Source organism: Colletotrichum fructicola, assembly GCF_000319635.2.
Source record: "Colletotrichum fructicola Nara gc5 chromosome Unknown KSG_Nara_v1_contig04, whole genome shotgun sequence".
In the NCBI taxonomy this organism is placed as follows: domain Eukaryota; kingdom Fungi; phylum Ascomycota; class Sordariomycetes; order Glomerellales; family Glomerellaceae; genus Colletotrichum; species Colletotrichum fructicola.
The window spans coordinates 988,591-1,002,715 of NW_027094054.1; the positions used below are offsets into that span (position 1 = coordinate 988,591).

General features: G+C 51.5%; 6 protein-coding genes across 6 annotated transcripts; 4 read left to right on the plus strand and 2 right to left on the minus strand.

Annotated features, from left to right (window-relative positions):
* Positions 1-200: 200 nt before the first annotated feature.
* On the minus strand, positions 201-1,448 carry vrtH (FAD-dependent monooxygenase vrtH; the record flags this gene model as incomplete). Its single annotated transcript, XM_032024339.1, has 1 exon — positions 201-1,448. The coding sequence occupies one exon, from the start codon at positions 1,446-1,448 to the stop codon at positions 201-203; it is 1,248 nt and encodes a 415-aa protein (XP_031878960.1).
* A 2,118-nt stretch (positions 1,449-3,566) lies between these two features.
* BOT5-2 (Acetyltransferase BOT5) lies at positions 3,567-3,897 on the minus strand (the record flags this gene model as incomplete). Its single annotated transcript, XM_066151791.1, has 2 exons — positions 3,567-3,587; positions 3,670-3,897. The coding sequence occupies 2 exons, from the start codon at positions 3,895-3,897 to the stop codon at positions 3,567-3,569; spliced, it is 249 nt and encodes an 82-aa protein (XP_066008743.1).
* A 702-nt stretch (positions 3,898-4,599) lies between these two features.
* Positions 4,600-5,907, plus strand: erg6 (Sterol 24-C-methyltransferase; the record flags this gene model as incomplete). Its single annotated transcript, XM_032024340.1, has 3 exons — positions 4,600-4,841; positions 4,910-5,231; positions 5,329-5,907. 3 exons carry the CDS (start codon positions 4,600-4,602, stop codon positions 5,905-5,907), a joined length of 1,143 nt encoding a protein of 380 aa, XP_031878957.1.
* Positions 5,908-7,985: 2,078 nt separating this feature from the next.
* On the plus strand, positions 7,986-9,982 carry SMYD3 (Histone-lysine N-methyltransferase SMYD3; the record flags this gene model as incomplete). Its single annotated transcript, XM_066151792.1, has 3 exons — positions 7,986-8,187; positions 9,082-9,368; positions 9,422-9,982. 3 exons carry the CDS (start codon positions 7,986-7,988, stop codon positions 9,980-9,982), a joined length of 1,050 nt encoding a protein of 349 aa, XP_066008742.1.
* Positions 9,983-10,965: 983 nt separating this feature from the next.
* CGGC5_v007070 (uncharacterized protein) lies at positions 10,966-11,730 on the plus strand (the record flags this gene model as incomplete). The annotated part of the gene is made up of 2 exons (XM_032024343.1): positions 10,966-11,402; positions 11,460-11,730. 2 exons carry the CDS (start codon positions 10,966-10,968, stop codon positions 11,728-11,730), a joined length of 708 nt encoding a protein of 235 aa, XP_031878958.1.
* Positions 11,731-12,289: 559 nt separating this feature from the next.
* Positions 12,290-14,116, plus strand: CGGC5_v007071 (uncharacterized protein; the record flags this gene model as incomplete). Its single annotated transcript, XM_032024344.2, has 2 exons — positions 12,290-12,473; positions 12,552-14,116. 2 exons carry the CDS (start codon positions 12,290-12,292, stop codon positions 14,114-14,116), a joined length of 1,749 nt encoding a protein of 582 aa, XP_031878927.2.
* Between the last annotated feature and the right edge of the window lie 9 nt (positions 14,117-14,125).

A 14,125-nucleotide genomic window follows, 5' to 3' on the forward strand; every position in this document is an offset into this window, starting at 1 on the left:
TCATTTCTTACACATCGCCATGTTGTTGCTTTTTGCGCATCCCTGCATGAGGAAATGGTTACATCATTTCGGAATTGCTGCATCCTGTCTTATCCATGTTCTCAGTACGCAAATGCGATGTCGTCGACTGCCTACATGAGCTTCTGAGCTATCACATACCTAATACCGAAACCTATGGAATGGCATGTAGGCACCTGGTTCTATAGCTGTGCAGCATGAGCCGCAGTCTGATTCAATTCCGTATTATCCGGGCCCGCTTTCTGCACATCCAACAGTGCCCTCCATTCGCTCATCGGCCGATGCAAGGTCTGGAAATCCTCTCCGTTCTTTTCGTAACTGCCCAGCCAGCTGGGATACCTTTCCTCGTAGTACTCCTCCAGTCCCCTGTTCCCATTCAGCACCTCTCCTAACGCCAGCGCATCCTGGATCGCCGCGTTCGCCGCCGTCCCTGCATGGTTGGACCAATCGTGCACCGCATCGCCAATGAAAACAACCTTGTCCGACTGGAGCTCGGCGAGCAGGTCGTCTTTCGGAATCAACATGCTTACAAGCTGATGGTGAATCGTTCTATCACCTCGCGCTCGCACGTCTTCATAGACAGTCCTGAACGGTTCCACAAGATCCTTCGGCGGCAACGCCTCGACTTCGTCCCAGAAAGCGTCTGGCGCACTCCCCTTGTCGAACGACCGGTCCCCGTATCTCACGAACAGCGGATCGTTACCTTCTTTTCTCCTTCTGGATAAGCCCCACGACACATCGACGTAACCTATCTCGGGGTCCCAGTTGGCATCATAAATGGTGAGGGCGAGGACCTTTTGATCCCCGAATCCGGGGTACACCGCCGCATCCTGGATGTGCGGTCTAATCTTCGCGTCCCATTCTGCAAGTGAGAAGCGGCATGTGCCATTCACCATGACACCATCCCAGTCCTGCGGGACACAATGCGGGAGCAGGCGTGAGCGGATGAGTGAGTGCACCCCATCAGCGGCGACCAGCACACTACCTTCTACCACCATCCCATTCTCAAACTCCGCACGCACGCCGGAAGTTGTAGAACTAAATAATCGCAGCTTGCATCCATACTCCACCCTCCCCGCAGAATCACCCATGATGACGCCTCTCAACCTCTCTCTATTTGTCCTGAAGTCTCGCGAGCTCGCTCCCTCTTTGAAGCTCGCCGCCGCAAATTTCTCGCCTGTCGTTAAGTTGACCAAGAAGGTGTTCGTCTTGCCAGTTTTGCGATCCACAGCCACGCGAGTAGCAAAGTCGTCTTCCCCTAGGCCAAGAAGCGGGAGGAGCTTGGCGGTGGTGTCTGAGCGGAGAGTAAGACCAAAGCCCTGGTTCTTGAACTGAGATTGCTGGTCGAAGATGCGGAAGGGGATGTCGTGGGAGTGGAGGTAGCGTGCGAGGGTTACGCCGGCCATGCCGGCGCCAATGATGAGAATCATTATCGCAGATAGTTGACGAGACTAGGGCAGCTGATGGAAGGAATAGAAAGCCTCTTTGAATATGTAACGTGCGTCGCCCGCCGGAGAGATATTATATGAATGCTGCAATCTTGGAAAGGCGCGGGGTATTGATGCCCTGTTCAAATGACAAGCAAACCATCCTTTTTCATCCTAGCTCTGAGTCAGATTGTTGGTAGACATGATAACATGAAACAAGGTAAGAAGATACAGGCAGCTATAACTTCTCTTTAATTGGTTTGGTCGGATCACAAGGGCGCGAGTTGAAATGCTTGACGCTGACATGGCGTCAAAATGTGACATGGGTTCTAAGTAGGCCACCTTTTTAGCGTCTGACATGAGGTTTTGAGAGCGTTGGCACTTTACGAAAAGGCGTGAGCAGCATACCACTTAGTAAAGTTAGAAGCCTCTCTAAATCTGGCCTCGAAATGTAACACATTCTGTGGATTTGTAAAACTCGCCTGGGGATCAACAAAAAGGCGATGTTCTGAATGTCCGACATCAATAACCTGCGATAGCGGCAGATGAAATAGGTTTCTGATTCAGAACTATATGTGCTGTCGCAACTTCAAAAATGCAGAGTCCTACGACCCGGCAACGTCTTTATCTGGCTGCGACTTTGAATCCATCCAGCTCACCTTCATTCTGAAAAGCCTCAATTTCTTGCAGATAGGATGGCATTCCCGCGCTCCATGGAGCGTTTTGAGCCGCCTTCTCCATATCGCCGGGATTAGGCGCTTTCTCCAAGCCTAGTGCCATCCTTAGCCCTTGACCTTCATTATTCAAGTATCCTGGCGTGCAGACGGAAGTCACCGCGAGACGAGTTGCACCTTGCATGACCCGCAGGCTCCAGGCGTCTTCGGCATCAGTGTCAGCTTCGAAAACGCAGGTGCGGAACGTACTGGGATCGGAAGCAACACTATCCGCTCTGTCGTGCGCTTTCGCAATGATGTGGGCAATGTGTTGGCTCTGGGCGTCTATGACATGGCCCAGGTTTGCGGCGGACGGACCTTGCGATACACCGATCCAGACTAAGTCAGGAAATCCGTTCGATGCTACGCCGTGAAGAGTACCTAGCAAGACCTTGAGTTTCCCACTTCTCCGCCATCGGCAGCCCCGTACGTCCGTAGACCTCAACTCCGGCCCGGGCAGCGGGATCTACAGCCGTCGACGGCGATCCATATCCTGTTGCGAGCACAAGGATATCGAGTTTGTACTCAACTCCTTGGACTACCAGGCCATTTGGGGTTGCTCTCTCGACTGCATGGCCCTCCGTACATATCCACGAGATGGACGTGGGGCATGTTGAACGTCTGGAGGTAGGTGTCGCTGAAAGTGGGCCTCTTACACCAGACCGGGTACCATGGCGTGAGCTTTTCCGATGTCGAGTTCTCTTTGACGATATCAGGGACACAGTCTCGGAGTCATGATCTATTGAAGGTATCGAGCTTCAAGTAATGCGTAATGAGCCCGGGGACCTTTTCAGGACCGATGGAAGCCCATTCAGGGTCGCCGATAACACCGGCATATGCACCCTGTGTCGTCCATTTGTTGTTGACCAGGTCAGGCGAGCCTGACCACAGCTGTAGACGGCAGTTGGAGTAAGCTGGAAGACATATAACTCTCCAGCCTATTTGGAAAGGCAAGGGACGACCTGAATAGACGTTGCGCGCGCTTGTGCAAATCCTGAGGTTGAACACCAAACTTCCCCAATGGATCATTTTCAACCCCTCCTAATAACCAGATCTCATCATCCCTACCCTGGAGTGCCAAGGATCAAGCTTGAAAGATCTCCTTCTGGCCCGAACCATCGATTAGGGTGTGAGGCCGTGTAATAGAGACGAGCGTTGCATCGTGGAATGAGACAAAGTAAGGCCCACTTGAGGCAAGTCTGTGTAAAGATAGTCGGTAAGCTCCTTCGGGCCATCAGCGGGACGCGTCAACGGGTGCAATGCATTTGGATCCGCCACGACCGAGGGGGGCGTCGTTGACTTGGGTGAGTGACATGTGATCGGGTGTTCAGTTGTGGGCACGTTGTAGATAATATGGGAGAAAACAAAAGCTGGTATCGCGGCGCTACATTGTTTGGGCACATGGTACTCAAGTTTCCCTTTTTTTTTTCTGGTCACAAAACACGTTAGCAAGTCTAAACGTAGCTCTTTAGGCATAAACGGAAATTACTGAAACTGAAAAGTGTTCTTACGTTCAGTCTCAGGCGCCCTGTAAGTTTGCGCCAGCCATCTTCTCTGGTCACAAGTCTTTCCAAGGCTTGGCGTAGTTTCCCAGGATCAAGAACATCGTCAAACTTTAACATGAAGTTGACCACAATTCTCCGCAAGATTGAGTTGTCATCAAAATGATGCAAGGGAATAACGTCACCCGACGGCATCCGGGCGGGCGGCTTAGGAGAGTTCTTGAACTTTTTCCACATGTTATCGAATTCTTTGTTTGAGCCGTACCCATATGTGCCGTGAAATAAGGCTTCCTGGCTTTCTTAAGCCTAACGCATCAGTGGTACGGGTCGGCCGCAGATGTCAGACTTGGCCGTTCCATCCGGGTGGAGGTCCGGTAGGAAGCAGGAAGACTAGATGGAGGAGCTTGCGTCCGAACATCCCTGGCTTGTCAGTCTTACCTGCATATGGCATCCACTGAATTCCTCTCAGCTTGGCAGTTTGTCAGTTCTAGATCCTTTTCCGTTTATCTTCTCGGATAGTTCTAGCGTCTGGTGTTGTTGGTTCGACTCGATGGATGATTAATATGGGGCAGGCGAATACGATTACGACTGGATAAGGTGGTGACAGGGGGCCTTGGGAGCACATCCCAAAGTCCCCTGCGGCAGAGATACGTACCACGCTTCCTGGCAGTCTTTCGTATTCGTGTTCCGAACCTGTCTGTCCGACCACAAACAGTCCAGAGCATTCTCCAACCAATCAAGCATCTCAATCGTTAGATTATTCGGTCATGCAGGTACAAATGGGGTTCCTGAAATGTGATGGATGAACTTTTTCGAGATTGGAAGACAAAGGGGTTCGTCTTTTCTTTAACTACTGGAGCTCGCCTTTCTCTTACGACCAAGCTATTCCACGAACTTCTTCCTCATCTCATCTTTCAGTATCAGACCTCAGACAACACCATGGCGACAAGTAGAGAGCTGATCTCGGCCGAGCAGGTTAAGAACAACGCCTTCGATCACGCCCTGCATGGAGGCTCCGGCAAGACCCAAGGTGGCATCCGATCCATGATGGGCAAGGACAACGCCGCGCATGCCGCCGCTGTCGATGAGTACTTCCAACACTGGGATGGCAAGAACGCCGAAGACGAGACGGACGAGATCAGGCAGGCTCGCACAGCAGACTACGCGAGTCTCACCAGACAGTAAGGCTCACCTACAACCACTAGCTCTCAAGCTCTCTCGTGAACTGCCAACTAATTTCCTTGTTCAGGTATTACAACCTTGCCACAGACCTATATGAGTACGCCTGGGGTGCCTCATTCCACTTCTGTCGATTCGCATATGGCGAGGCGTTTTCCCGCGCCATTGCCCGCCACGAACACTACCTTGCGCACAACATGGGACTCAAGGGTGGCATGAAGGTTCTCGACGTAGGCTGTGGCGTTGGCGGGCCGGCCCGTGAGATGGTCAAGTTCACCGGCTGCCATGTGACAGGTCTGAACATCAACCAGTACCAAGTACAGCGGGCGACAAACTATGCTGCCAAGGAGGGCCTGTCTCACAAGCTTGACTTTGTTCAAGGCGACTTCATGGTACGTAGGTAGCAGCTTGGACCGAGATGGCCCAGATGGTTTCATCATCCTCCTCCTCAGTGGTGCAGTGATACTAATGAAGGAACTTCGCGTATAGAACATCCCCTTCCCGGCCAACTCTTTCGACGCCGTCTACGCCATCGAAGCCACGGTTCACGCACCGTCATTAGAGGGTGTGTACAAGGAGATCTTCCGCGTCCTGAAGCCCGGCGGTGTATTTGGTGTCTACGAGTGGCTCATGACCGAGGAGTTCAACAACGACGACCTGGAACACCGTCGCATCCGCCTGCACATCGAAGAGGGCGACGGTATTGCGCAGATGTTCAAGATCTCCGACGGGCTCGCCGCGATCAAGGCAGCTGGATTCGACCTCGAACTGCACCACGACCTTGCAGCAGACGACGACGGCCCGGCGCCGTGGTACTGGCCCCTCGACAGCGACCTGCGTTACGCCCAAACAATGTGGGATGCGCTGACGGTCCTGAGGATGAACAAGTGGGGTCGAGTGGTCGCGCACAACTTCTTCAGCGTCCTCGAGACTGTCCGCGTCATTCCAGCCGGCACTAGAAAGACGGCAGAGAGTCTGGGCAAAGCGGCTGATGCACTCGTAGAGGGTGGCAAGAAGAAGTTGTTTACGCCGATGTACCTCATGGTTGGAAGGAAACCTGCTGCCTAAGGGGAAGATCGGGGTGTTGTGGAAAACAGGAGAGCAAGACTGGGCTGTCGTCTTTCTGAAAGCCCGTAGAATTAATATTAGCGACGTAATAGATTTTAATGACATATGAGAAAATCTTGAGTTAAGGCTGTTTGGGGTACTACTGGTGGTTTGGCTTTGGATAGGACGCTGGAGAGCGTTGTACCGGGATCGAATTGCCCCATGAAAAAGAAGGGGACCAAGAGGTACCTGTAGATGTTATTCATGCTCGCCTTTCCGTCAGCTAAGAGCCACATAGTTCCCCTGATATAGACGGGTCCCTCTCATTCTAGTTCTGACCCCGTTCTCACCTGTAAGTGTGTCTGCACCTTGGATCTTTTTCCGTCGCTGTTCTGGACGTCAACTGGGAAGACAAAGTTCAATCTCGGCAATGCGTTGACTGGGCCTAAAGCCAAGTTGGAGAAGGTCATATATTCTAGAGGTTCTAGAGAGACCTTCTCCACGTGACGTTCAGCAACGATTGCTGTTTCAGGGAAGATAATCCCGAGCCTGGGTCTCCGAGTTGATTTTAAGGTTGTTGCAGGCATTCACAACCTCATGATTCACTCCTGTGCGACCAATGGACGCCTGTTGAGGAAGGGTAGCGTAGAGATGAAGTTTCCACTAGCGATTACTGCCCAGCATGATCGCAACATGCGAAAAGGATAAAGAAGGCTCTTAGACATTTTCCTTCGAAGTTGCAGCTTCGTAAACTTGCCATACTCGCTAAGTTCCACAAGATCCGCTTCAGTAAGCTTTTGAGTAGCGGGAGAGGGGGATGGTCCGGATATTTCCATTACGCTAATGGTTGAGCATTAGCTATAGAGAGTATCCGGAGCGAAGGATTTTGAGCCCGTGTCTGTCGGTCAGGCAAACGCATAGTCGATGGTGGCACAGGACTGCGGGTAAATCTTTGAGCTAGTCTAGCATTGGCAGACCTGTCGGGTTGTTTTGTTGACTGGAATTAATCGCAATCACTGAGATCACGCCACATTAGCCTCCTAGGAGCAGAAAATGTCCCGGAGAATCCAGAACGGAAAATAGCCAACTCCGCCGCATGAAATGTGGATGGACCTAGCTACTTCACGAAGCGAACGAGTAGAGACTTAGGAGTTAAGCCAGCTGGGTTCTAATTGGTGCCATTATTCCAGTCCTCCCTTCTCAGAACGTTCATCATCGTGGATTAATGATGAGATTGAACTACGCCTGCTAAAGTTAATGGAACGAATGCTATCGCCGCAAATACGATATCATCCCACGACTGCTAGTATGCCACGCTATAAGAAACGCGCCGGGGCTACGTCCAATCAGATACTGTCATAGATGGTTGACACATCATTGTACCCGTTACGATTTCCATGACTTGAGGGCAGCAAAGTTGCTGGATATCATTTGTATGGCAGCTTAATAGTACGTAGTGTAAATTACGATGTGCAACATCATTTCCTGCTTCAAGGTGTGATATGAGTTCATCTTCCAACTTGACTATGACAAGGGGCAAACGCATAGAAGTTGAGAAATACCTGTGTGCCTGAAAGGATTCATGTTATTGAGGCCCGAAGGCAAAACGCAGAATTTGGAAGTGTTCTCAGACATGTTCTAGTTGAAAGCGAGTGTCCATGAGTAATGACAGCATCTAGTCCTAAAAGCCGACAAATCTATGCCTTACAGGATTTCTCAGCCATCCAATGCCGCAGCCTCTGGTGTTTCTCCATTCATTCACGGATGACTGCCGAGCCTAGGAGACACCCACTTTCAGTGCCAGACATCAACCATCCCACTCCATCGCGTTCTTCTCGAGAACCCGAGGGCGCTGGATCCCTCTAAAGAATGTCCAGTTAGCACACATTCCCACAGAAAGATCGTGAAACCCAAAGGCTTACGCAAATTCTTCTTCCTCGACATCCCGCCTCCCATACTTACGGTTCGGACGCGTGCGTGAAGGCCGGCTTCGGTTCGGAACCGATTCCATGATCGGATCTCCTCCCCCACCACGCCCGCCTCCGCCTCCGCCGCCGCGCCCACCCCCGCGGCCCCCCCTGCCTCTGAACATGCCCATCATGAAGGGTGGCGGCGGATTCAGCATCGGAGGAGCCATGGGCACTCCAAACGCCCCACCGCCCATCACTCCGCCGACGGCCATGATCGGCTGCCCGTTGTGGCCCCTGGGCGGCGAGCAATCGCTGCACATGCCGGCGTTCTGCGCAAGAGCTGCCGTTGGGAGCAACAGAAGAATGAGTGTACGCATTTCGAGTGTAGCAAGTAAGTCAAGATCACCGATGCTGGCTTGAGTTATTGATTAAGTTCCCTTGAAGATGCTGTGATGCTCTTTGCTTAAATAAACAGTTGCTACCTGAAAATAGCCTTCACACGATGCTATTCCTGACGGACTTTCATGAGGTTGAATGAGGAAATTACAAACCGAGAGGCAAGGTGAAAGGTTCAACTAAAAGTCAGCTGTTGATGGCATGAAGCAGAGTTTGGTCCGGATATGCGATAGTCGAAAAGAGTTCCGCAAAGTATGTTTACTAAACCCCCGCAGAGAGCATTCAACAGGGCGTAAACATCCCGAACTTTTGAGGGGATATCTACTACCCTTCCTCAAATCAAGACTAGAACTCGCGCTTGCCCAACTTCCCCACAGGCTAGCAAGGCATTACGATCGTGCCCCTACCATCTTCTTCAGCCTTCACTCTTGATCTCCCCCAAAAATGCATCCAACGAAAGCCCTCAACGCGTTGATCTACACTAGACTAGCGTTCTGTTTTGATCTGTCTACCCTTTACACGCCTATAAGCGGTCACAGTGCTCACGCACTCGTACTAAATGTCAACGACACTGCGCTATGCCCTCTCACTCACGGACGACCCGAGATATATCTTTCCACGCCCCAGAACACCACCTTGTCTAACCAAGGGTCCACATGCATCTGGTCAGACAGCCACTCAAAGCAATACTGCATCTTCGCAAACCCGCAATTCAATAACGGAAAGGGAATCACCGTGATAACAACCCCCGAGCGCATCCTCCACATCGCCAAATCTATCGCCTCGGTGCCAGATCACCACCCCAGCCTCTCGCGTGAGCCGTCATTCAGAACGTCGCCAAGTGGAAGCAAAGGGCGGGGTATATTTGCAACCAGACACATACCCGCAGGCAGCCTCATCACCAACGAGGCCCCAATCATTTTTCTGGACCGCAACTGGGTCGGAGACATCTCGTCCGAAGAAGCGCGGACGTCACTCCAGGCGTTGGCTATTGAGAAGCTACCAAGAACCACACGCCAAACGGTTGAAGAGCTTTACACTGGCAATTTTACTAAGGGTTTAAAGCAAAAGATCTGGACGAATGGCTACGGCGTCTCTGGCGGACCCGCAGAGGACTGGCCGGGTTTGGAAGACGAATTGGACCTCGGCATGATTGCGGTGCATGCAAACATATCTGTGAGTTCTCAAGGCGCATCGCACAAAACCTTGATGAACTGACAGCATGGCAGAAAATCAACCACAGCTGTCGCTCCAACGCAGCGTCGCAATGGGATTGGGACTTGCTTGCACACAGGCTGTGGGCAGTCCGCGACATTGCCGCTGGCGAGGAGATCACCATATCCTACTTCGACCCTATCCAGACCCTCCGCGAGCGACAACGCTACGCAAAAGAGACTCTTGGCTTCGAATGCGCTTGCAGCCACTGCCAAGCCGCTCCCAAGTTCGCAGAACTATCAGACGACCGCATCAACGAAATTCACCTACTACAAGGGTACCTAGAAACTCGCGAAATCGCCCCGGCCGAGCCCACAGCAATGGCTAACCTGCTAGTCAACCTATATAAGCAGGAGGGGTTGGATTCTTACCTTTGCAAGGCATACGCTATCGCGGCGCGCGAGTGGAATGGCGCGGGATACGAGTACCAAGCACGCTCATGGGCCTATCAAAGTGTTAAGGCCGGTCTTGTAGCTGGTTCGGGAACCGGAATGGAGGAGTATATGATGGACATGGAGTCGTTGCTTGATGGGGCGAGGAAGCATTGGTCTTGGAGATATCGCCAACATTTCTAGGGAAATAATTATACGTATCTCTAGACCTTTTCGATCATTCGATGCTGTCTTAATTCTTTCCCATTTCGATCCTGACACAAACCCTTCAGATGCAGTAACAGTGGTTGGTTTTGACTAATGATAGGATGATCGCGAGCATGAGGCTGCTTCGGATGCCAAGGGGTGCGTGATCAACTTGAATCTGGTAGTTACGCAGGCCTGTTTGACTGCGATACTGAGCTTTGTCACCGTCGCCGTGGGTTCAATTTACGTATTACGGTGACATCAATCCGCCTGTCGGGGAGTAATGGAAGAGCAAGTCATGCCAGGGGCGATTGGTCTCAACTCTCTATCCAAGGCCAAGTTGTGGCTGAAACGTTAGCTTGATTAGTGGCTGCAAGGATCGCACAATGGCAAGACCGTTTTCTTCTTGGATTCAGTAATTTACAGCGACCAAATCAGCAAAATCAGTTGATGAAATCACGTTGCTGATTATTCATCTTTCCCGCGCTGCTCATACCTGCTGTTGTTCCAGCCCTTCAAGCCAAAGGATGGACGCCCAAGAAGGTGCAGGCTTGCCTCCCGGCTTTCTCTTGACCTCATTATGTACTGGAAGCTCTGCCCCTCCGGAATGGAATGATCATGTTAAGGGAGACGCCGATCTTGAGCCAAAGTAGGCTGAGAAAAATGGGACGATGTGCATCGCGGTGCGCCTCCAAGTATCCATGTATGTTGTATGGGTTCCCTAAGCGCTCCAATGCACCTTCGCGCTTGTAGAGTCTTTTGACTGGCGGACTGATCAGCAGCTGAAAATACGAGGCCATTCCTGACCATCTGCCAAGAAAACCTGCAGCTGCCAGAGTTCAGCTCAACAAAAAATTCATCGCCAACGAGATTGTTTATAAGCCAGCATCATGCCTTCTTCCCCAGCTGCTTTCCGCTTCTCTGGCTAAATGCATACACGATTTTTTCGCCTTTGTAACTTTATTCACCCTTTTGTCATCATGAAGCTAGTTCTGATTCACCTTCTTGGCTTGGCATCAATAGTCGTTGGCATCGTCGTCACACCCGGGGGAACGGACTATAACGCCATCAAGAACGCATTAACCGCTGCCGCTGTGAAGGACGGCAGACTGACACCAGTCGACTCTTCGCTTATTGCTCCCACGAAACGGCGAGCCGCTGACCCCGTGGAAGTCTGGTCAGCTGTAGGCACATTTACCAACGGGCCTGCGGGTTTGGAGACGGGTGTCATTCTCACAACCGGACAGGCGGCATCAGCGGCCCCCGGTGTCACTCTCGATGGCTCCTGGGGCTACGGCCAAGACCGGATGGTGCTTTGTCCTGTTGCACCATCGTGCGAATATTCCATTCTCCGCATGAACATCACGGCTCAGTCTGGAGTTCGGGCTCTTCGAGTGAACTATCTCTTTGCAGAAGAGTAAGTAGATATCTTGTACGCCAAAGCCGAGGTATGGCATGCTAAAACAAGCCAAAGCGGTCGTCGCTTCCAGCTTGATGCGGCACAGCTACTTACAGCAGGTAACAATCCGGTGCCGGAGAGCGTGGTGGTCGCCAAGCGCGATCCGCGAATGAAGCCTGGCGTGCCAGGAGAGCAGCTTGGATTGTCTTACAAGATAACATCTGGAGTTTTCAGCTTCGATGTTGCGCTGGGGTCGGGAAAACAGGACTTGACTTTCATTGTGTGCGACAGAGGCGATAGCGCTGGAGATTCAGCCGTGATGTTCAATATTGAGGGATTATCATGATGCCCAGCTCAATGCCAGGATGATACTTAATCAGCAACAGGTTGGAATCGAGTAGCACGCCAACAAACCCCAAGCGAATTCTCTAGATACTAGTCATGGTTTGCAAAGACTGCATTGAAGATAGAGACTACATGGATGTAGGGAGCGGTGAATGTGCCTGGATTCCGAACTTGACTGGATAATGACAGGCCAGAATTTGTTATGAAAGAACAGAAAGAATCGAAAACGCTGCATGGGACAAATTTTTGTGCCTATCATTACTGCCAAAATGCAGTTGTCTTGGAATCACATGACGCTTAGCGGTGTTGGCACACTAAATGGCCTCCCTTGTCAGCCTCACAAGCTTCCTTATGATGGCATACATTTGTCAAGATAACCTTTCACTTCCAATTTCTTCAGTATGGCGTCTGAATCCGAGCCAAGTCCCAGCAAAACATGCTATGCTTGCAGTCAAATTCTCCAAACAGTATCGATTGCATCAGATGCGGTACACATTCAACAGCACAGCCTGCAGACATTCCAAAAGGCAGCTTCAAATGGCTGCTTGTTGTGCTCAACCATGCGCAGAGCACTCGAGGACGAGACAGCCTACTGGAAAACCCTTGATGAGAACTCATGGACCCCATTATCGTTTGCCCCGCGACGCCATGTCGCAGGTGGAAAGGCGTATACGGTGCTGTACGTCTACGTCGAAAATCAGTTCATCAGCCTGTACAGATTCTTCAATCTGTTCCCTGCAAAAGGTATCCCTCGTCGTCGTTCTCAAGTATACTCCTGGCTGGGTGTGTGTTGTTTCAATGGCTAAATCAGAGACCATATAGATCACCCGACCTGTTTGAGCCCCTTTCCTCCAGTTGAGAAATCCACGTCATCTAAAACGTCTCTTGACACGGCACTCAATTGGCTTCGCCAGTGCTCGGTCAGTCACGAGAACTGTGCTGGGTTTTCGTCGCCAACGTCAGACTGGATACCCACGCGGCTGGTCGATACTGGCCTCGAAGATGACCAGAAATGGAAAGTCATCGTTACCAAAGATGATGTAGGGCCCGGTGTGCCCATTTCGTACATTACTCTGAGTTACCGGTGGGGTTCACGCCAAACCACCCTTCTCTCTTCATCAAACCTACCCTCTTTCCGGGCTGGAAAACCTGTCGCACTCCTACCTTTAACGTTTCGCGATCTCTTCGTTGTAGCTCGCCACGTTGGTATACGGTATGTTTGGATCGACTGTTTGTGTATCATCCAAGATTCCGTCGCCGATTGGGATGCCGAGGCTTCGAGCATGCGAAATATCTACGCAAACGCATTTTGCAACGTTGCGGCCACCGCTTCCAACGACCCTGACGGCGGTCTTTTCCGAGAGCGAGACACCGATACAATCCGCCCAGGCATCGTTGAATCTACCTTAACGACCGGAACTCTGGAAAGGAGTTTGATCTTTACTTCCAACTACTGGTACAGCCGGCTTTACCGCGGTACGCTCCACCATCGGGGCTGGGTCTTCCAAGAGTGCTTCCTTGCGCCACGGTTGCTGGACTTCACCCAAGATCAGATCATGTGGGAGTGCGGGCAGACTCACAAATGCGAAGGATTTGTCGATGGAGTGCCAGGCCACGAACCCTCTGTGGATCAGAGTCAGAAGACAGAGAGAACCTTGCGGGAGTGGACGCACCTGGTCATGCAGTACTCCGAATGTCATTTCACCCGACCTGAGGACCGCCTCAACGCATTTTCCGGGGTAGCAAACCTGTTCCAGGAGGCCACAGGATATCGGTACTTGGCCGGTATGTGGGAAGAGGAATTGCTTCATCAACTGTGCTGGACCGCAACAGAACCTGGACCAAGATTGTCGACGAAATATCGCGCCCCATCTTGGTCCTGGGCATCAATCGATGGGCCCGTGTACATCCGGGGCCCGAATGCGAAGAAAGCCATAGATTTCTTTGTTCGGGTCGAGGACGTGGGCATGATCACCAAAGGTGCAGACCCGACACTCAATGTGGTCGATGGATTCCTTACATTGCATGGTCCTTTTGGTACCGCTCGGTACTCTCAAGGGCGTGAAACTGAGCATTTGATTATTCATTTAGGAAATGGACGCTCTCCTGAGAAGATGAATGCGCGTTGGTTGCCAGACACGACGGATGACGAGAAGCTACCCAGAAGCGGGATCATTCAACTCGTCTTTTGGAAACGAGAAGCAGCCTGTGAAGGCTCGCCAGAGCCATATTTCATCGACTGCATTGTGGTTGAAGGCGCTCAGGAAGAGGGTGGAAAGTTTAGAAGAGCTGGCATCCTTCGCATAGATGAAGAACGGGACGTGTCACTCGCAAACACTTTGCTCTTGTCTGATCAGATAGAAAAGAGAACAATCACTCTTGTTTAATCAAGAACG